General features: G+C 54.7%; 7 protein-coding genes across 7 annotated transcripts; 3 read left to right on the forward strand and 4 right to left on the reverse strand.

The window, feature by feature from the left end:
- Positions 1 to 625: 625 nt before the first annotated feature.
- Positions 626 to 1776, forward strand: BDP55DRAFT_640092 (cyclophilin type peptidyl-prolyl cis-trans isomerase/CLD). Its single transcript, XM_060573309.1, has 2 exons — positions 626 to 999; positions 1135 to 1776. Exons 1-2 carry the CDS (start codon positions 967 to 969, stop codon positions 1591 to 1593), a joined length of 492 nt encoding a protein of 163 aa, XP_060436737.1. The 5' UTR covers positions 626 to 966; the 3' UTR covers positions 1594 to 1776.
- An 863-nt stretch (positions 1777 to 2639) lies between these two features.
- BDP55DRAFT_538692 (transcriptional activator) lies at positions 2640 to 3990 on the reverse strand (the record flags this gene model as incomplete). The annotated part of the gene is made up of 2 exons (XM_060567974.1): positions 2640 to 3734; positions 3922 to 3990. The coding sequence occupies 2 exons, from the start codon at positions 3988 to 3990 to the stop codon at positions 2640 to 2642; spliced, it is 1164 nt and encodes a 387-aa protein (XP_060436738.1).
- Positions 3991 to 6741: 2751 nt separating this feature from the next.
- BDP55DRAFT_722261 (acyl-CoA N-acyltransferase) lies at positions 6742 to 7893 on the forward strand (the record flags this gene model as incomplete). The annotated part of the gene is made up of 1 exon (XM_060578575.1): positions 6742 to 7893. One exon carries the CDS (start codon positions 6742 to 6744, stop codon positions 7891 to 7893), a length of 1152 nt encoding a protein of 383 aa, XP_060436739.1.
- Positions 7894 to 8675: 782 nt separating this feature from the next.
- On the reverse strand, positions 8676 to 10587 carry BDP55DRAFT_625247 (hexokinase; the record flags this gene model as incomplete). Its single annotated transcript, XM_060571440.1, has 3 exons — positions 8676 to 10145; positions 10223 to 10302; positions 10491 to 10587. 3 exons carry the CDS (start codon positions 10585 to 10587, stop codon positions 8676 to 8678), a joined length of 1647 nt encoding a protein of 548 aa, XP_060436740.1.
- Positions 10588 to 11354: 767 nt separating this feature from the next.
- On the forward strand, positions 11355 to 12581 carry BDP55DRAFT_625248 (uncharacterized protein; the record flags this gene model as incomplete). Its single annotated transcript, XM_060571441.1, has 3 exons — positions 11355 to 11549; positions 11707 to 11771; positions 12134 to 12581. 3 exons carry the CDS (start codon positions 11355 to 11357, stop codon positions 12579 to 12581), a joined length of 708 nt encoding a protein of 235 aa, XP_060436741.1.
- A 3501-nt stretch (positions 12582 to 16082) lies between these two features.
- Positions 16083 to 17521, reverse strand: BDP55DRAFT_625249 (major facilitator superfamily transporter; the record flags this gene model as incomplete). The annotated part of the gene is made up of 2 exons (XM_060571442.1): positions 16083 to 17210; positions 17261 to 17521. The coding sequence occupies 2 exons, from the start codon at positions 17519 to 17521 to the stop codon at positions 16083 to 16085; spliced, it is 1389 nt and encodes a 462-aa protein (XP_060436742.1).
- Positions 17522 to 18300: 779 nt separating this feature from the next.
- Positions 18301 to 19527, reverse strand: BDP55DRAFT_640108 (uncharacterized protein). The gene has a single exon (XM_060573310.1). The coding sequence runs from the start codon at positions 19338 to 19340 to the stop codon at positions 18534 to 18536; it is 807 nt and encodes a 268-aa protein (XP_060436743.1). The 5' UTR covers positions 19341 to 19527; the 3' UTR covers positions 18301 to 18533.
- Positions 19528 to 20486: the final 959 nt, after the last annotated feature.

The following is a 20486-nucleotide window of genomic DNA, read 5'->3' on the forward strand; positions in this document are numbered from 1 at the left end:
GAAGAATTGAAGCCACCTGTTTTGGAGATGGGGTCGGACCGGTTGATGAGGATGAAAGACGACACGGTGTTTCCTGCGCTGCGCTGCCCAAAGAAACAAAAGGTGAGAAGTCAATTCTGAGAAACGGTCTCTGCCCTAGCCAGGTCTTGCTTCAGGTGACAGGATTTTGGAGGTAAGATGGTGAGTTTACCTTTGGTTGAAGATGGAAAAGTGACGACCGGACCGGACGTCTTATGGAAATAAATTGCACCCTTTTTCCGTCTTTCCTCTTCAAGAGAGAAGACGCACCTTCCCCGTGTCCAAACTCTTGAAAGGCTGTATCGATATCCGTGCGGCGTGAGCGTTGCTGCAGGAGGTTTTCAGAGCGTGCGGGGAGAGATGGGCCCTTGAGGCTTCAGCTCCCAGGGGCCCCACCTCGACGCTATAATCCATCTGTAAGGTACCTACCGCCTCAACTTGAATGTCCATCATTGAATTAACATCTACAAATAAACCACAACCACTCCACCCGTACCGCTGTAGGATGGAAGTCGTTGAATGAAAGGCATGAGCAGCGTCTGAAATGTATACGACCTAGTGGTGGAAGTAATTGAGCGTAATTGGGTCCTGCAAAGGTTGCGAGTTCGAATTTGGTGGTCCTACATAATGTCACAGACAGCTCATTTTTTTTTGGCTTCTGTATTACCTACTTTGGAGACCTGCCCGGCTTCCAGTGGCGCACCTTCGCCCCGGAAGTGGCTGAAGCTACCCCCTGGCCACCCACCACTGACGGTCTCAATCGAAAGCGCAACCCGCAATCGGGCGCGCGATCCGCGAATTGGACCTGACGTGCGACCGCAAATCCTCAATCGCATCGCATCGCCAGCCTCGCCCCCAAATACTCCTTCGTGAACCCCTCCACCATCATAGCAACACCACACTCTAAGATACCCCGCGCAGCAAGCAAAGCTTGCCAATTCCTCCAAAATGACAACCAACGTCTCCCTCGAGACCTCACTAGTACGTCCATACATCCTTCAGTCCACCCTTCCCACGATCCATACATCACCATCAATCCATGCGACAAACCAAACCAAAAAACCCCCAAGAACCCCCCAAGAAGCCCAAGGCTAAATCCCACCTCCCCTTGAACAGGGCACGATCATCCTAGAACTCTACACCACTCACGCCCCCAAAACCTGCACAAATTTTGCGACCCTCGCAAAGAGAGGCTACTACAACAGCACCATAATCCACCGCATCATCCCAAACTTCATGATCCAAGCCGGCGACCCGACGGGCACAGGCCGTGGCGGCACCTCAATCTACGGCGAGAAATTCGCAGACGAGATCCACGCCGGCTTGAAACACACCGGCGCCGGCGTTCTCTCCATGGCCAATGCTGGCCCGGACACGAACGGCTCCCAGTTCTTTATCACCCTGGCACCGACGCCTTGGCTTGATGGGAAACATACCATCTTTGGACGGGTCAAGAGTGGATTGAGCGTTGTCAAGAGGATGGGACTTGTCAAGACAGGGCCGGAGGATCGGCCGCTTGAGGAGGTCAAGATTATCAAGGCTTCTGTCGTTGAGGAGGGCGGCGATGAAGCCTGAGGGATGGTGAGGTCCTACTTTTAGAGGGTCATATTGTCAGCATCTACGTGGAGTTTGGCGTTTGGTCGAGCAGACCGTACACTGGGGACAAGGTATATCCAGTTCTTCCCGTCTACCCTTTCACGTAGCGGCCTTAAGTGATAAACCAAAAATAAAATGGGAGATCACAAACATCCAAGTGATGGGGGGGAATCAATATCATTTGTCACAATGCCTATAAAATGTAACCGCAATCTCTAAACGCCGCCATCCGCCTCGCCAGGCGATGCACACGAATATGGAGGGAGGAAACCTCCTCATTCCTAGAAGACCTTCCCGACTGACTCCCTGACCATGCATTGTTGAGTATCGTGTATCAAGTGTCGATCTCTCGTCGACCAGGGCTTCAGTTTTTTGATGAGTACAAAGTGAAAGAAGAAGACGGCTAGGGGCCCGGCTCTGTGGCCAGTCCCACAACCTATTCTTTCGTCGTAAAATGCGGCCCAGAGAAGTAAGATATGCCCATCCCGGCTGATATCTGAAGCCGGGCCTGGGACATTGAAAGTAAAATGGGTGGTAATGAATACAAAGGAGCGATATTAAGAACGACGCCGTTTGGCGGGTTGTTTCTCATGCTCATCCGAGGCTCTTTTTTGGCCTCGAAATGGCGGCTGGGCCTCCACGGCAGATTGGCTTTTGACGGGCATTTTGCCGGCAGTGGGAGGCGCTTGACTTCTAGTTGTTTGGGGCTTTGAGACTCGTCCCGTGGAGCGAACTGTGTCTTGGGAAGATCCCGGCGACTTTGGCTTTGCAGAAGAACGACCAGAAGAGCTGCTTTGGCCAGGAGAATTGCTCGAGACAGAAGCCAGTCGCTGTCTAGTCGGCTGCGACTGCGGCTGCGGGGGTGAGCGTTTGATTGTCGAAGGCGGCGATGTGCCCTTCATACCCAACAACTCGCTTGGTCTCCTCAGACCGCAGCCGGTCGATCTTTTGATGCTGGTCATTGCGCTAGTCGTTTTGCCGCTCGTCGTACCGCTCTTGGTGCCGCTCGTCGTGCTGCCAGGCTTCTAGTTTGGCGGCGACGACAATGTGCCGGACGATTCTGACTCTGCGTCTTCATCCTTTTCTTTTCCATTCCGGCCATTCTTGGATAACGGCGAGGACAAGGGCGGCTTGGCGGCGCCAAGCTTGAGCTTTTTGGCCGGACTAATGCCCTTGGCCTCCTTCTTCTCCTTCTTTGGCGCGACCTCGACAGTAGAGTTGTCGCCATCGTCCGCCTTTGCCTCACGGCTCAAGAGTGAGTTTGTCTTCACCTTCTCCTTCTTAGGGCCTTTCGTTTTAAGGATGACCTTCTTTGTCATCAAGGGTGTCGACTTCAGCTTCTTCTTCTTATGGCTGTCTCCTGATTCATCCTCGTCCTCAGGTGCCGCCACCTCCTCGCTGTCGCGCTTTTTAGGGCTTGAGGCCCGCGATGCAGGCGCGGGTGTGGCCTTTTGGCTCGACGGGGGCGTTCCGTCGTGCTGGCTAGCGCCGTTGCTGCCATTTGATATCTTCGCCGCTGCAGCGCGACTGGCATTGCGTCCGCTATTTCCAATGCAGGAGCCCATATGGTTGTTGAGACGGGTGACAAGAATGCATCGTTTGCACTTGCTGCAGGTGGCGGAGGGGAACGAGAGCACGTTGGGTGGCCGCGCTTCTCCGGGGCCGGCTGACTCGATGTTGGGATCAGGCTTCATGTCCTTCTTCTTCTTGCCTCGACCGGGACCAGGCTGAACCCAGGTCTGTCCGTAAATGTCGAAGCCCGGCTTATCAATGTAGGGATGTTTCTTGCAGTAGATGACACTCGGATCGGGCTTTCGCGCGCCTTTGCCATCGGTCGGGTAGAGCAGGCGAGGCAGGTGGCATCGGGGGCATAGAATCTCGGATGTGGTCTTGAGGGGGTTGCCCTTGAGTAGAACCTTGCCGTCTTCGTATATCGCGGCGTCGGTTTCTATCCGTACGTCTGGCTTCGAATCGGGGGTGGAGCTCTCTGATGCATCGGAAGCCAGCTTCTCGACACGAATGGCAGCGGTGGACGCTCTCGCCATTTTCTCGTCGCGGTGGACTTTGAGCAGCAGGTCATGGACAATGTTGTACATGAGGTCGTCGAGGACAGCGTGTGCCTGTTGCCGAAGAACAGACTATGGTCAGCATCACGTCAAATCATCAGCCATGGCAAACAGTCGCCCAGCCCACCCGCAGCGATTCGTAGAAAGGCGGCGATGGGTTGACTGAGACTGGGGAAGGAAGGAAGGAAGGAAGGCAGAAGGTGAATGAAAGGTTGAGGGCAGGGGATGGGGGAGGACTTACAAGCTTGTCCATGTTGCCAGCGTCGTCGGGAGCGACAATCACTCCAGCTTTTCCAGTGTTGGAAGCCATCTCGACGAGGCCGACGGAACGGCGCACAGAGGCTGAAGGGAGTAAGATGCCGTCGTGATCGCAGCCTCGGAGGGCGGATAGCTTTGTGGTCGTGTGCAGGAAGAAATGTGGTTTGTGGAATCTGAATCGGGTTGACGGGTAACTAAAATAAGGTGCCACACGGCCGGTCGAGGGGCGGGTGAAGTGGTGGTTCAGCAGCCGCAGCAACTGAGCAGTGGGTGCAGTTGTAGGAGGTAGTAGCGGCAGGTGCAGGGGAGATGAGGTCAAGCTGAGCAAATGGAAGGAACGACTGACCGACGCCGCCGCCAGGGAAGGGTTAGGGAAAAAAAAGTTTCGGAACCTTGCTTTGCTGAAGTAATAAGGGTGCAACAACGATGGCGAACAAGCAACGGACACAAGGATTTGCGGTTAAGGTGTAGGTAGGTTGTCTCCGACGAGCTAGGGGGTCGACTTTCCCTTTGTCGTACCATGCGAGAGGCCCTATGCCGAATCTGGATAGGACTGGGGGGGTTGAAGGTGCGAGGCGAGAGAATCCGATGGTCGCAGCCAATGTCGGCAGTGTTGGTTGACGGCCGAAGAAAGGAGCTGGGTTTGACGTCTGAGTTGACAGGTAGACAATTGCTCGGGGTGAAGTCCACCGGGTAAGGAACCTCAGACTGTTGGAAGGCGAGGTGATTGATGATGGGGGGCTGGAGAGGAAGAGAGAATGTGAATTGGGAGGGTTTTCCGGATTACCTTAGCGAATTGCTCAGGCATCATTGGCAAGGGGATTTGCGGCAAAGAGCGACTTTGGTAAGAAGCCCGGAAGCAACTTCCCAAAAGTGTCAACGTTGATCTGCGGGCCACTAACGACCACTCGCAAATGGAGCAGGGACTCAATGGACCGCCTTACCTCCCTACACCTCAGCACCTTCCTTGCCTTTACTCAAACAGTGATAAAGTATAATTTGCAATGGAGCAACTCACAGTAGCCGACTTGCTTAGATCAAGCCATTGATCGTCCTTCCGAAATCGAAGCAAAATCAACAGAGACGTCATGAAATGGTTGAAGACATAAGCGAAGTGGGTGCAGATAACTGAGTACATTCCCCGGACTTTTAGTCTACCTATCTATCTCACGATCCTATGCGGAACCCAGAGTCTTTGTAAAGAGCAACGAAATGGCAATGCGCCAAATGCACTTGCAGTTACATCCACGCTGCCGAACACACTCGCAGAAGTTCGAGCAGGGAGACGGGGTTTGGATGTCATCCCATCGCATCCAAGGATCCCGTCATAGAAAACCACGGGCGGATACAGTGTCCCCATCGGCGCATGCATGTGCCTGACTTTAGTCCCCTTTTCGCCTAGGTACCATGGCCAAGGTGCACAGGGGTCCAAGTGACGAGACACCAGCCAACAACTATTATCCTCATCATTTCTATCCTTCTTTCCCACTAGGTATCTAACTAGAATATTCTAAGTATACCATTGAGTGGAAATGCCTAGATAACTCATTGGAAAGAGCAGTAAGCAGTACCACAGAGGTAGTGATATAGGGAACAAGATAAGTATAGACATAGGTAAGGGTAGTGGCAATGGCAATGGTAATGGTACCGATAGCAACAGCAAGAAACTTAGGAAGGGTTAAGCGGCAGGTGATTCTGTCATCCACCTGGCACTCTGGGGCTGAAGTCTCGAGCAGCATTCTGGGCAAGGAATGGACTTAGCTACTGGTATTCACTTCACAACACTTTTGACTGCCTTGCGTCTTCTGTTTATTTTTTCCGCCGGCACACTTCCAATGCCCAAGATAACACCCTGGCAAGCACACTGCAGATATCGTCACTATCGAGTCAAGACGACGGTTTACCAGGGGTTTGCCATTGCTTCATGATTCGTTCATAGAGTTTGACCATCCACCAATCTTGGGACGCCTCACTACCCTTCCATAGCTGATGCTGTAGTTCTAACACTACCACTCCCATCAGCCCCTCTAGTTGGTCTAGGTAGTCCACGGGTGGTCTTTTATATTGGATGGAAAGGAACCCAAGGTACATCATGTACGGGCATATTTAGCAGCAACACCGCCTCTGGCATTCGTCGCCCTGCCATTGCTCCTGGGACGAGCCGGTGGAGCCGTCGCTCTCCCGCCGGAGCCTCCAGAGCCGTGTCTGACCGCATCGGTGCTGCCCGAACGCACCTGCCCGTCTGAGCCTCAGAGGTTGTGCCTGTCTCTGTGTCTCCCTTTTCCAGAGACAGCCCCAGGGAGAAGGAGCCACCAAACCTAAAGCGAGTCACGACTTGCACCAGCTTCCGTCTCGCTGCAAGGAACCGTCCACCTGCCCTGCGTCCCGAGAAGAAGAAAAAAGTCGCACGCATTCAGAGACAGTGCTTCCGAAACCTCTTTCCCAACTCGCCTTTTCCCCTTTCCCTGCATTCAGTTACCGGATTATCGAAAAAAGACATCATCGCGTTCCCAAAACCAAACTTCTCACTGCACGCGTGTGAATGCCTACGCCTACGCGCACGCACGCGCATCTAAATTTCCATCCGCTCGGGAATTATTTCTTAGAGTGACATCCCTCCAGCTCGACCTACCTAGCTACCCTGCCAGCTTGCTTCTCCACACTTGCTTTTCCCGCCATCCTTCCCTCGTCAACTTAACTTCGAATACTCCCTACTACGTACATTTCCCTCATTCACAAGCCAGCAAACGAACGATCCTCCGCTCCGCTCAACAACAGCATGTCTCTCCCCCAGACTACAACAATGAAGCAACCACCGACCCAATCCTCCATCAAATCCTTCTTCCAACCGCGGCAGCAACCCTCCTACGCTCCGCCGCCCCCATCGTCAAAGTACACCCCCGCGCCGTCATTGACAGGAACAGCTGCAGCTGCCCCTCCTACGACCAAACCCCCACCATCGTCAACATCAACACCTCCTCCCCCTCCGAAATCCTCCGTGACGACGACAAACACAACGATATCACCGCCGAGAACATCGCCCCCAGCAACGACGCCGCAAACATCACAACCGCCAGCCTCGACGCCCCTTCACCCAAGCGCCTCGATCCGCCCCGTCTCAGACCAAGACCTACAACCTCTCCGCCGCATAAACTCCCTCCTCCTCCCAGTAGCCTACCCAGAAACCTTTTACGCCGCAGCTCTCACAGGCCCCTTCTCCCGCGTCGTCACCTGGCGCGACCAACCCACCACAAACTTCTCCCAGGAAATCGTCGTCGGCGGCGTCGTTGCCCGCATCGAACCCTCCCCCTTTCCCTCCGCGACCCCGACGCCGACCCGCCTCGAGCACGCCCTCTACATCCAGTCCCTCGCCCTCCTCTCGCCCTACCGCTCCCATGGCCTCGCTACCGCCGTGGTAGACCACCTCATTGCCGCCGCCGCCAACTCCTCCCCCGACGTCAACCTCCGCCACATCTACGCACACGTCTGGACCGACAACGAGGAGGGCATGCGCTGGTACGCCGCCCGCGGCTTCGAGCGCTACGGCGAGCCGCTGCAGGGGTACTACATCAAGCTCCGCCCAGACTCGGCTTGGATCGTCCGCCGCGCCGTCGGGCCTCTGTCCATCGGCGGGCAACAGCAATCGTTGTCTTCATCCTCGTCTGAGAGAGCCACCGCACCTCCGATGCCGGGTCCCACCGCCGCTGTCGCGAACCTGCCACCCATGAACGGAAGCAATGGCGGCGGCCCCGCTCCTCCACCGCTGTCGAGATCGGGCACATCCTTTCAGAATCGCCGCGCCGCGACAGAGTGGAACGACCTCCCCGACGAGATGGCCTCTGCCAAGCTTGCCCCTCCCAAGAGCAATGGCGGCTCAGGCGCGAGTTCCAGGAGCAGCTCCACAGTGAGGAAGAAGAAGGATAGGTCCTACCCGGCTGCTGCGTTCCAGGGCTAGGCGTGAGAGGGAATCCTACACTTCTATTGTGTCAGGGATGAGGAATTCCAAGACATTCAGACTCAAGAGAACTGAAAAGTCCCTATGGAGATCGGTTTCCAGGTATACGACAAGGTACAGAGTTGCAATCACATGCAAACCTGAATCCTCAGGAGTTCTCAGCTGGCCTCCAGGACAGGCAGGTAACTGCTTCATGTCCGACTTCGAAGCATCCTAAGTAGGCGAGGCCACTCGCACTCACTGTCGACATCACAGGATGCGAAAATAAAGACACACAAGATGCTAGAAAAGATTCGCCCCCAAAGTAGAGGCTAGCCAGCTATAGACGTTTTGAACTTTGTTTAGATAAGAAAAAAAAAAGAGACACAGTATTTAAACAGTTATGCATTTGAACAAAAACCTTCCCACGCAAGTTTTTTTTGCTTTGCTCAGGCCAAACTCCGGTATTTTCCCCTTTGTGTGTGGAATCATGAAGAAATGAAACAATTCCCCAATGCCAAAAAAAACAACAAGATGCTCACACGGATGGGGGCAAAAGCCAGCGAAGAGAGAGAAAAAACCCCCTCTTCCCTCGTCTATTGTCCCAAATGACACTTCCAGCCTTTCTCATTCCTCAGTCCCCACCCCATTCAATCATCTCTCTTTATACTTCGTTCATCATTGACGGTTGTACCGAGACCACCAGACGGCCGCAATGGCTGCAACGCCAACGAGGCCTCCGATTATCAATGCGGTGTTGGTTGTCGATACCTCTTCGCCTGTAACATACGCACAAAATGTGATTAGCCAACAGTCTCGCAATGCATGGCAGCAGGAAGTTCTTCACGCTCAAAGTCGCCCTTCGTCTCGACAACTCCAGCGACTAGCAACTTACGTTGTTCGGGGATGGAGTCGAGTTCCTTCTTGACATTCTGTCTGAACTCCATCAAGACGTCACCCTCCTTCTCCATGCCAGCTGCCACGAGGGCAATGAGGGCGGCGCCGACTCCACTTCCGTCCTTAGCGATGCCAATGCGGATCTTGTCAGCACCCTTGGGGCCGATGCTCTCAATGGAGCGGAGAGCCTCGTAGATCATGTCCCGGAAGAAAGGGTAGTGTTCAACCAAGCTGCCATCGACACCGACGTCAATGACCTCTTCCGTCTCGTCGTCGAGCTTGCCGGATTGGAGAACAATAGCACCAATGGCAACAGCTGACAGACGAGCTGCGCGGCGGCCGACGGAGCCGGCAACGGCCTTGAAGGCCTGGGCGTCCTCGAGGGAGGGGCTGTACACCTGCATCTCGGTCTCCAGCTGCTGTCTCAAGGTTGAGAGCTCGGGGGTGTTGTCGGCAGCGGCAACGGACATGATGGAGCTGTCCAGGCCCCACTGCTTGAACATGCCAGACTGAGCGCCGATGCTTGTTGTTGACTTCCAGTCGTTGAAGCTAGAGTTCTGGTCCTTGAACAGGGAAAGCTTCTCGTCCTTGAGCATGTCAAGGATGGTCAGGCGGACAATCTCGCCCAAGAACATGCCAGAGACACGCTTCTCGAACATCTGAATGCCGGGGTTGACACTGGCCTTGTCGAGGGCATCGTCCCAAGGGGTGTTGGGTAGCACGTTGAGCTGGTTGTCAAAGGAACCCCACTCGGTATTGACAACCATCTCGCCAGTCGCAGACTCGAAGTCGCCGACAATGGGCTTCTTGATGTTGGACAGCTTCTCGAGGTAAGCGCCGTTGGTGCCAGTGCCGAAAATGGCACCCAAGATGGAGCCGGACTTGCCGGTGGAGGTGTAGGATCTCGCCATCAGGGTTCCAACGGTGTCGTTGACGAGAGCAGCAACCCGGACGGGGAGGTGCAGCTTATCGATCTCGACCTGCAGCAGAGCGCAGACATCCTTACCGACGGCGTCGGGAATATCGAAGCCCTTGGTCCATCGGATCAGGTTGCCCTTGTTAATGCCAAGCTGCTGAACGGGGAAGCTGAAGGTGAAGCCCAGGCGGAAGACATGCTCGTCGCGGTAGCCCTCGGGGGCGCTGTAGGTTTGGCGGCGGCGAACGTGCTGCTCGAAGTGCTCGGCGTGGTGTTCGCGGAGGAAGAGCTCAATCTGCTTGGCGAGGAAGGAGAAGAGTTCCTCGGCGGTCTTGGCGACCATGAGCTCCTTGGGGATCGCGACCTTGCTGTATGTGAGGTTGAAGGTGGTGTCACCATTGAGCTGGACGGAGCACACGCGGAAGTTGGTTCCGCCAAGATCGACGGCGAGGTACAGGCCCTGCAACAGGTGTCAGTGAGTGGAATCCGGGGAGGGGGATTTTGCAAATTGCAAAGCTTCGTTGCTGCGCAATTTACCTTTTCGGTGCCATTGGGCACGCCAGTGACGTAGGTCGGAATCTGGCTCATGCTGGATCCATCCTTTTCCAGGCCAGTTTCTGTGAGATGCCGAAATCAGCTCAGTGTTCTTGGTGTATAAGCTGTCCAGCTCCAGCAGGCAGTTTAGTATTGCCGCGCAGGATTATTGTTCGCGCACAGTTTTGGAAGGCAGTGACAATGCAGTGATAATCCCCGCAGGCGAACACTCGCAAAAGACGAGAGCGTGAGGGAGATGGGGCAAGCTTACGCATTTGGCCAAGGAATTCGCTGACGGCGCGGTTGAGGTATGCATCGGACAGTTCGAACTGGTCGACGACGCGTTTTGTCTCTGCTTCGAGCGCCATTGTGAGAGGTATGGAGATTGGAGGCGTTGTTGGAAAAGGCGCTGGATTTTCGCAGACGGGCTCCTGGAAGATTTGAGCCGAAGGAGAGTAGAAGGGAGGAGGCGGGTAGAAGAAGTTGTGAGAGGGGGAGAAGTAGGACCGAAGCTGCAGTTGGAGGTGCGGCGGAAGGAGCTTGGCGTCTCGGAGGAGGAGCTGCGTGAGCTGTTTTTGGTGAGAGTGGGAATTAGTACTAAGTAAGCTTCGTCGTAAGAGGAGCACAAAGTGATTCTCCAAGTATAAGGGAATATAGATGTGAGGAGAGAAGAGAGTTTGATCTTGGGATTTCGAACGAGGCAGAGCCAGGTAAGGTAGGGTGAGGAAGGAAGAGGGAATGGGACAATGGGAGGAGGAAGGTCGGACAGAGCGAGGATGAGGAAGTTTTTGGGGGAGCTCTTCGGATGATGTATGTGACGAAATCGCAATGGAATGGACGGGGGATGGGGTTCAATTGGCATGGGAGCGAACATGGAGCATGGAGCAGATGTGGAGCACTGGGCACTGGAGTCTGGGACTCTGGGACTCTGGGCTGCTGGTCCAATGGAACAGGGCGACGCCGCGACAGGCATTGCTATGTATGTACTCCCGTCGGTACCTTGTCAGCAACCACCAGAGCAGTGAGGTAATGTCGTGGTGGGGTGACTGAGGTGGCCTGCCTTCGTGCTACTAGACACGATTGATTTTTTGCCATCTCCAAGCCTCCAAGACTCTTGTCTTCCACCTTGGGAAACATGACAATTGGGGGAATGTTGGCCATTATGACAGAGGTCGCCCAGAACAGCGAAGCCGAGGCCAAGGATACGGAGCAGGGACAAACGAGGACCAGGAAAAGCACAGCTGCAAAGCTACCTGCAGAGGGATTCCTGTCTAGGACCCTGCTACTGCAGTTGTCGTTGACTAACTCTCAGCAGTTGATGATTCCCCAGGTAAGCATGCGGGATGCAAATGCCATTGGGTCACATCCACCACGTCTGTCAAGTCTTCAGGTCTCGAGACCTTTTTTTACCCCTTCTAGATGTCGAACCGGGCGGAGCACCAAGCTGCGTGACGAGAATAGGCAGGGTCTTCTGCAGCAACTTACAGAGTAGACCCAGCCAGCATGCTGAACGGACGGCCTGGGCTGCTACAGCTGCGTGGTGTGAGGCGAGGTGTGTGGCCGCGGAAAGCTGGAAATGGAACTGAACCTTGGAACCAGCTGGGACCTGGGGGGGTGTTGACTAAGGTGCTGCGGGGAATCGTCCGCCCAATGTATCCGTAAGTCTCCAGACGCCTCCAGGACTCCAGTGTGTACGGATATTTCAGCGAGAGAGACCACCTAGAATTTGGCATGACGACAAGGCACCGGGCCTGAGGCTTACATTGCAATTGCACTCAGCGCAGGCGACGGCGACGGCGGCAGAGTCCGGTGAGGTGAGGTGTTCCCGTCCAGTTCCTTGGCCTTGGCCCTGCTGGCAAAAGCTCGGGAGCCGAAAGCAGCTCTGTTCGCCTGTCATTGGATCTTGGGATGAAGTTCGGCCCCGCCGTTGGCCCCAATCGGTTCCGGCGAGATCCCGATCATCGATGCCTCTCAATCTCATCTCTCGTGTTGCTCGCTCGCTCGATTTTCTCGCTTGTCGCTCACCGATTGCCCAGCTCACTGCTGTTTTTTCGGGTCTGGTCTGCTGCAGCTGTGCGAAGTTCAAACATGGCGGCAGACGGCCAACCGCTTTTCGTCCGTCATCCGTGGTGAACATTCACTCTCAGTCTCCAATGCTTCTCCCGGCGCAAGTCGTCTGCATGCTTCCCCCGTGGGCCATGCCATGTTCCCTCCCAACAAGCAGATTCCCCAAAACCTGGGCCCCCGTGGAAGTCCGCATGATGCCCCAGGGGACAAACTCCCCCAAGTTTGGGACATGGGATACTCAGACAACCACACCCTAAAGCCCCCCCGGCAGCCAGGCCACCACGCGCGCGACTGACGCTCGCGGCGGCTCACCACCACTGCACTCGCAGGGACTCTGACAGGCGACACTATCAACCCCCGGTCCCACGGTGGCCCACTTCTACGCCGAAGAAGCTCCCGTCCCCATCCACAATCGTCCACACCCGGGCGGGCCACCGAACATGCCGGAAATGGAGAGACTTTGGTAAAACACATAGGTACGCAGTAGGAAAAAAATCGAACGGAAAATGAGCGCATGCAACTAACACCACGCCGTCACCGGGGAGAAAACAAGGGGGTGGGGACGTTGAGAAAAGTATGTGTGGATTCAGGGCATTATGGATTGGCGTTCTGGGATTTAGGGTGCTGTGATAGGTTTGTCTGATGAATTGGATGGACAGGAGAGAAGAGAGAAGAATCTGCGCTGCTGCAGAGGTACTTACTAGGACGAGTGCTAAAAACACCACCGAGCAAAGGCCGTACCAAAATGAGGAGACCCCATGGGAGACCAGGAAGCTGCTCCTCCTTCTCCGGTGTCTTGGTCCGTGGCCTTTGACGTGACCGTCGCTTTTGTTGGTCTCGCTGCTGTTAGTTTCGACGTTGCCGCCATCGACACCACCGCCATGTCTCAACACCACCCCATTGTTGCTTATACCCTGGGAATCGTCGTCAAATGCCTCGTCTGATACAGCCATGACTGAGATGTTTTTCTGGCTGCCGACACTGTCTTCCCCGGCTTGTCCTTGACCCTGCTGCTGCTGGTCTTTGACGTCTTGATAATCGACACCAAGACCACCCGCGCGCCAATCAGCGCCTCGTCTCCGGACGTAGCCCGACAATGTGCCGGTGTTCGACAGGTTGAAAACGAACGGGTTCTCGCTGCGGGCGCGATGCTGCACCTCGCTGCGAAAACACTAGCGTTTTGCTGAGATAAGGTGATAATAGGCGCACTCCTAGATGGAAGAACGGCCAGGTGAATCCTCAACTCTCTCTTCTACGAGACCCAAACAAAAGTGAGGTTGCCCGGGACAGGATCTGGCTCCGGTGAAGCGACCGAATTCACCTTGGTGCGTGCAAGTGCAAGTGCAGCCTGCGAGAGGGTGCACGGCGTTGAGGTGCGGAATAACAGCGGCGAGCCGCGACCGGTGGTGGTAACTTTTGGTGCCGAATTTCTCCCTCTCGGCCCTTTGGAGGAGACAGCCTACGTTTAAACGGCCCGTCTGTAATTAGTTTCCCGGGTGTGACGCTGCGGATAGACGAAGAGGACCCAGGCCTGGTGCCCCAATGAGGTCATATATGGGGATCCCTGGTGTACTCCGTACCTGGACTGGATTCTCGCAAAAGGTGGGAAGACGCCTGCAGGGTTTGCGCCAAATTCTGATGTCCTCGTGTGCCGTATTCTCGTGGATTCGTGGGTTGCGCCAGGCGGCGGGGGCTAGCGGGGAATAAAATCAAAGGATGATAATTGTGGAATTATGTGATGAAGAGGAGTACGGAGTACTGGAGAAGAAAAAGTACGGAGAAGGCAAGGCTCTGGAAGAGTCCTTTCTGGCCTCGTGAGGAAATCGTAAACGCTTTGTCTCGTTCAATTGCTCGTGATAGTCGTGCGGTCGTCACCTTAGACCGATGATCAGGGTCCCTCGGTTATGAATCTGAGCTGAGCTGCTGGGTTCTGTGTTCTGGTTCTGGGTTCCCGGATCTTTGGGGTCTCAAATCTGAGTCGGTCGGGAGGTTCCCTGGTGCGTCTTGATGTTCGACTCGGATTGTTGGTGGCTTGACTTGGTATTAATAAACTGGGCTCCTCGGCTTGCGGCTGCTTCTTCCCTAGCTCTAGCACTTCATGTGCCAAACAAACGTCGCTCGGTCTCTGTCCTCTTTTTCTTCGCAGCTGCTTCCTCAGCTAGTGTCTGCAGTTGTATGTCATGCGACCGCGATGGATTTGGCTATCCTAGCTGGTCTTGTCTGAAGGAAGTTGGCAGACGCCGTAGTGTGAGGTGACGCAGTTGCCCAAGACGCAGCGGTCTAGCCCTTTTACAGACTGGGAGGCACGTCAAGGTGCAGAAGCAAGCTTGATAGCGAGGCGTATGAGATTGTTTCCTGGTGTAACGACCAGCTTCCCGGTTTATGTTTTGGAAATGGTGATTAGTAGCAGCCGTGGTGGTGGTGCGGATAGGTAGATAGGTAGTGTATAATTCTGATCAGAGTGTGAAGATCGAGCGCCGTTGTTCTGATTTGCTAGCGTCGACTGTCGCACAACGTGTAGTCGCCGCCGGCACTACTTATTGTCGACGTGGAACAAATTGAAGGCGAGATAAGACGGCCAGGTCTTCAAAAGTTGGTGGTTTCAGGAGGAAACAAAACAGTCAAACGAAGAGGCGACGGGTCAAGTTCAGGTCAAGTCGAGACAAGACTAGAAAGACAAAGAGCAAAGAGGAGGTTGGCGCGCAAGTCGATCCTTCTCTTGGTCCCCTCCACTCTGTCTCTCTCTCTCTGTCTCCCCTCGTCTCTTTCTCGTCAGCCGAGGCGGGTTCTCCTTCCTGAGCGCTTCTGTCGCATAAGAAACACTCCTGGGATTGGATTGGAGGAGGGGGTGCGCCGGATTGAGATTTTGGGTTGACCACTCAGATCGCTATCGAACCGTTGCAGGGTCCCGCCCAACTGTGCGGTGTGAGCTGCAAGGCCGGGGTGCTTGTCCAAAGTAGAGTCTGGATCGTTGGAGAGAAGAGGATCTTCAAGCGATCTTGCTGCGAATGACAGCCGGCCACGGGAGGGGAAGAGAGATGGCGCTTGGCCGTCTTGAGGATGGCTAGGTGCCGTTGGCCTGACTTCTTGGACGAGGCTTGAATAGAGGGACAAGACTGGGAAACAAGGCCAGAGACAAAGCACAGGATATTCCATGGATCGTGGAGGAAGTCACGAACCTTCCGTACATTAAGTAATTCACTGTGCATGGGGGAGTATGGGACTCTTGGACTGCACTGCAGGAACGGCTCTCCCGAAAGGGGAAGGAAGCTGGGAAGCTGATGAAACGGAACCCCCAGCGTGAACGGGCCGCCCCTGCCTCCAACTGGCAACAGCGATGGGGGGTATTTTCCAGTCTCTCCCACGACGTCGCTCCCCAGCATTTGGTTGGCGGCTATCACAAATTACCCGGCACTCAATATATCCCCTCTGGCTAGGGGAGCCTCGCACACGAGCCATGGCCTGCATACCTAGATATGACAGGACACTTTGTCTTCTTTTTGTTTAACTTCCAGAAATTTCCAGTCTATGTACCACACTGTATTCAGCCGTAGTCTTAATCATGTATCATCTACTTTCCTCAATGGTGTCCTCTACCCATCGCTGACCAACTTCGTAACTGCATTTTTGATCCCGTGATACTTCCTTGCTTGTCAATCTTTCCACTTCGCTCCTATGACGCGAACTCACTCTGCTCATGTGATATCGTGTCAATCATCAACATCCATCCAGACCTAGCCCTGGGCAAAGTTCCTCTTGACAATGAAGAAAGACATCATGAGAAGCGCGGCGCAAGTCATAAAGACGGTGTTTCGGTGTCCGTCACCTGGTTCTTCATTAGCAGCGACCTTGATACTTGGACGTGTCCCAGCAACTTACCTTCTTCATCCAAACTATGCGCAACGACAACAAATACGTTGAGGGGTAGCCTCAGCAGACTGTACACGCGACCACGAACACCGTCCTCAACAACCTGACTCTTCAGGAACGACATGCTTGGGAAGTAGGCTCCAATGCTGGCCTCAACCATGCACAATGCCCAAAACAAGAGCTTCTCATTGTCCAGTACGACTGCTCCAGACAGGCAACAACTCACCACGAGCACAACTAGCATCAGAATAAACGATGTCGTCTCCTTGGAGTGCGTCTTGGTGTAAAGCGAGAAGAAAGAAGATCCGGCCATCATCGCGCACATGAAGCTGGAAAAGATGAGTCCAAACGGCAGTTCCTCGTCTGAGCCAGCCTTGGTTCGTGCGCTTTTCAGCGCAGCAGACCAGAAGAACACAAAGAGGTACATGGCGCCCTCGAAGAAGGTCGATGTCAGGCCCAATGACAGGATTCGCATATCGGCCAAGATCATCTGGATACCGCTCTTGACATCGGCTAGTGAGCTCGTTGCCTGACCGTTCTGCTTCGCTCCGAAGTTCTCGCCCCATCCCTTGAAGATCAACCACATGGCAGCCCCGGAGCAGACCACGCTTGCCATGAAAGGCCAGACGCGGCCGCCCAGCGAATTGACCAAGATGTCACCAATGACACCGGACAGGATTGCAACGATGGAGCTGATGGTGGTCATGTTGCCGAAGATGGAGCCCAGCTTGAGGTTCGTCCGCGAAAGACCACGCTGGTTATACTCCGTGATCAGCCAAGCCTCGAACACGCTGTACAGCAGTGTCGTCGAAACGCCACCAGCGAATCGGCCGAGGAACAGGATGTATAGGTTGTCGGTAAGCATCGTCAGGCAGGTGAGGATGTAGGTAGCGCAGTACGTGAGGCAGGCAAGGCGGCGGCCATATCGATCTGCTAGCTCGCCAGCAAAGGACGCAGAAATGGCACCGGACACGAAGCCTGCAGCGTACAGAGCAGCCACAACCTTCTCGGGGATGTTCTTCTCGTATCTGTAGATGGCATAGATATGGGGACCCTATCCCAACGTCAGTCTGATTCCATTGCAGCGGTCGCAGGGCGCATTACCTGGAGCCAATCCGCCGCCATCGCCAGAGCGTAGACCGGGAAGAAGTCCAGCTGGAATTGACGAATGGCATTTCGAGATTCGCCAGGGGAGGAGAGCAATTGCTGATGCTCTACATCTTCTCCATCAGAACCCTCCTGCGAGTCGGCCGCCTCCTGCTTCAGCTCCTCGATGACTTCTTGTCCCTGGCGCTTGTACTGCTGGTAGAGCAAGTATCCGTTGCCCGCCGCGAAAACGGCCAGATTTATCTGGTAGAAAGCCATTTCGTCGCGAATGTGATTTTCCGAGCGATGTAGAAAGGTGTAGTCTTGCTCGTAGTTTTTGCGGGACGTTGAATTGGTATAATAAGGCTGTCGACGCGGGAGACCAGCATTCCACGAGCCAAGTATCAGCAGGCGTCACGTATCTTGGGATATCCTGACATTCGTGGTGTCTCAGCTGCCCTTTGTTCGGTGGCGCCTCAGCTTGGCAATAATTGGAGGACTCTGGAGCGGACCGAAATGATAGAAGAGACAGAGGCCGAGAATTGTTGGCGAAGGACGACTATCACATTGTAACAAGAATGGGAAGGGACACCTCACTTGGTTCCTTCTCTCCCATCGGCACCTACGGACCTGCGTTATCCCAATGAAATTGCTAGAACATCAGTCGGCAGCTGCGAAGGCTGAGGCGACCCTGTCTGGAAACGGATGAAAAATAGGGCAGGTTCGTCAACATGGGACGCCATGCTGATTCAGTGGCTTGGCTGCGCTATTGAATCTGTAACGCAGCCCCTACAGTTGTACCTGCCACGAATGCTATTTTGTGTGTGCAATCTGCCGGTCCCCTAATTGCCCTTCTCGATAGAGTTTGGCTGGCCTGGTATCCTGAGTTTAACCCAAATGCTGCTGCCACCGCGGGTGTTCCAAAGCAGCGGAGACAAATGCAGCGTGGAGGGACGGGAGGGAGAAAGCTGGGGCCAGTGAGAGGTCGGCCGTAGCTTCCTCCAGCTCTCGGCCCGAGCTCGAACCAGGAAGTGATGATGGCGGGCACTCGCCATACCCGACCCAGCTGCCAACATGGAGCTACAGACTGAGGTGACCAGCAGATACTTGATCGTACCTGTACATTCCTCTCCATTGACACTTGTGAAGGAGGCGTGTTGTCTCACGTACTAGAGCCTACCTTAGAAAGGGACTGGAAGGGAGAGAAGTGGCACGCAAACCCATGAGAAAGGCCTCCCTCGAACGGTCCTCCGCACTTACACAGAGCCAAAGGAAAACACGTAGGGCAATTTCACCACCCCTTGGCTTGATTGCAAGTATGCGAAACCACACGATGCATGAAATAAACAGGGGAAAGAAGCAGTTTCAAGGGATGCAAAAGACTCGCTGTAAACCAGATTTGAACCTTCACCAAGCCATGTCTGATACCTATATGTCTTGTTGCACTGACATCCGGTCGCCGGTATGTCAGAATACTGCCGGCCATAACGGCTCGGGTTTCAGTCGACAGGTCTCCAGTAATTCCCACTCGCGGGGAAGCGATTGGACACGGGCCCAACTTGTTCGGGAGCAACGGCCGGAGCCCCGAAGGGACCCAACGGCGCTCTTCCGGGGCACGTGGACATATCCCGGCCCACGGCGTCACGGCGACAGCGATACTAGGGCCTGTCCACGCGGCAGATACAGCCCATATTCTTCCATGTTCCTGGTAAAAGCTACTCGGACCTGGCCGTAGCCAGTCCGGAGCCTTCAAACTGCTCCGAGGAACGTGGGCCCACCGAGCGGACGGGATTGGGGGGGCAGTGCTTCCATTGGAATTACGCGGATTCGAGAAGCTTAGGTCGCAGTGGGCAAGGCGGAGAAGAATTGGCGGTGTCCAGGACGCGTGGGACCCTCGCAACGATTGTCCGCCGCACGAACAAAGACGACGCAATGAGAGCGTGCCAGCAACTAGGATCCGGGACATTGACAGCCCGACCGGAGCGACAGCATGCCGGGATGGGAATCGGTATGTCGTAATAATCACCAACCTAGCAAAACAACTCCAACCATCAGACCATTCGGAGGCTGGGGCGATGGGCAGTGGACACCAAACCATAGCGCCCTGTATGCTCCTACGGCACCGAGATACAGTTCAAACTTTCGAGAATTCTTGAGAAGGTGAGGCTCTCATTCAGCCGTGCTCAGCTCACGCCCCAATTGACGGGGGGCTTGGAGACTGGCAGGACTTCCACGAAGCCCACTCGATAGGACGCAAGTTTGGCGCCGACTCGGTAAAAGCTGATGAACCTCAATAGCGTTGCGGCTGAGCTTACGGAGGCCGATCAGAGGTGGGCGGCAGTAGGGGTGCTCCCTGTCTGGCCTATTACACGACCACGGGGCTTAGCATGGCTGTTGTGCTACGCCTCGCGACGGCTGGCTTCCATTCAGTATTGTGGGAACAGGATTGTCTCGTGTAGCGTTAGTACGATATGAGGATGGTTCGCAACGAGAGAGGTCTCCCTCATTTGTCTGTATCTGTCGATGGTATCCTCGGGACCAACTTTTGATGCATGTCGTAGTCGTACGAGGATGGGATCGGAGGTGCAGCTATGGCGTCGGCTGGTCCCAAAGCTGGTGCTTTCGAGACGGGAAATGATTGGCACGAGCAAGGCTTTCTTGCTTCTTTGATACCAGGCGAGCACTTGAAGTAAGCACTTCGAGACTTTTAACGGTGGCTGTTCTCGAGTCTGGAGTCTGGAGTTTGGACTGGGGAAGCAGAGTAACACGACCGCTAAAAGATGAGAGCGAAGAAGGGGATGAGGGATCCATTGGCCCCACCTTGTACGTCAGCATTCTGCGGGACTAAAGCAGAATTGCTCATGTACCTAACCTAGGGGTTTCGGGCATGGATTTCTCGTTGCGAACTGAATGTTCAGTTCGCCGCGCAGCCATATGTAATGTATCGAAGGCTCCCACAAGGAGACAGAAAGGTTGAGAGCAAGATATTGGATGGGAAAAGGGAATCTTGTTGTTCTTGCTTCCTGTCGTCTTACAAAGCCATAACAGAATGGGCAGGGACCCGAGGTTCTTGAGTGCTGACGAAGGAAGGCGTCCCGGGCAAAGAGGAAAGCGGCAGGACGGGCAGGCCCAACCAACCTTTTTTAGGTACTCTAAGTAGGCACAAAATACGTGCTTACCTTGATCTGGCGGGGTAGGCACGAGAGAAAGAAGGAAAGAGAGGGGAAACGTCCCGTCTGGTGCT

The sequence above is a fragment of the Colletotrichum godetiae genome, assembly GCF_030913485.1.
Source record: "Colletotrichum godetiae strain CBS 193.32 chromosome Unknown BDP55scaffold_1, whole genome shotgun sequence".
Lineage (NCBI taxonomy): Eukaryota > Fungi > Ascomycota > Sordariomycetes > Glomerellales > Glomerellaceae > Colletotrichum > Colletotrichum godetiae.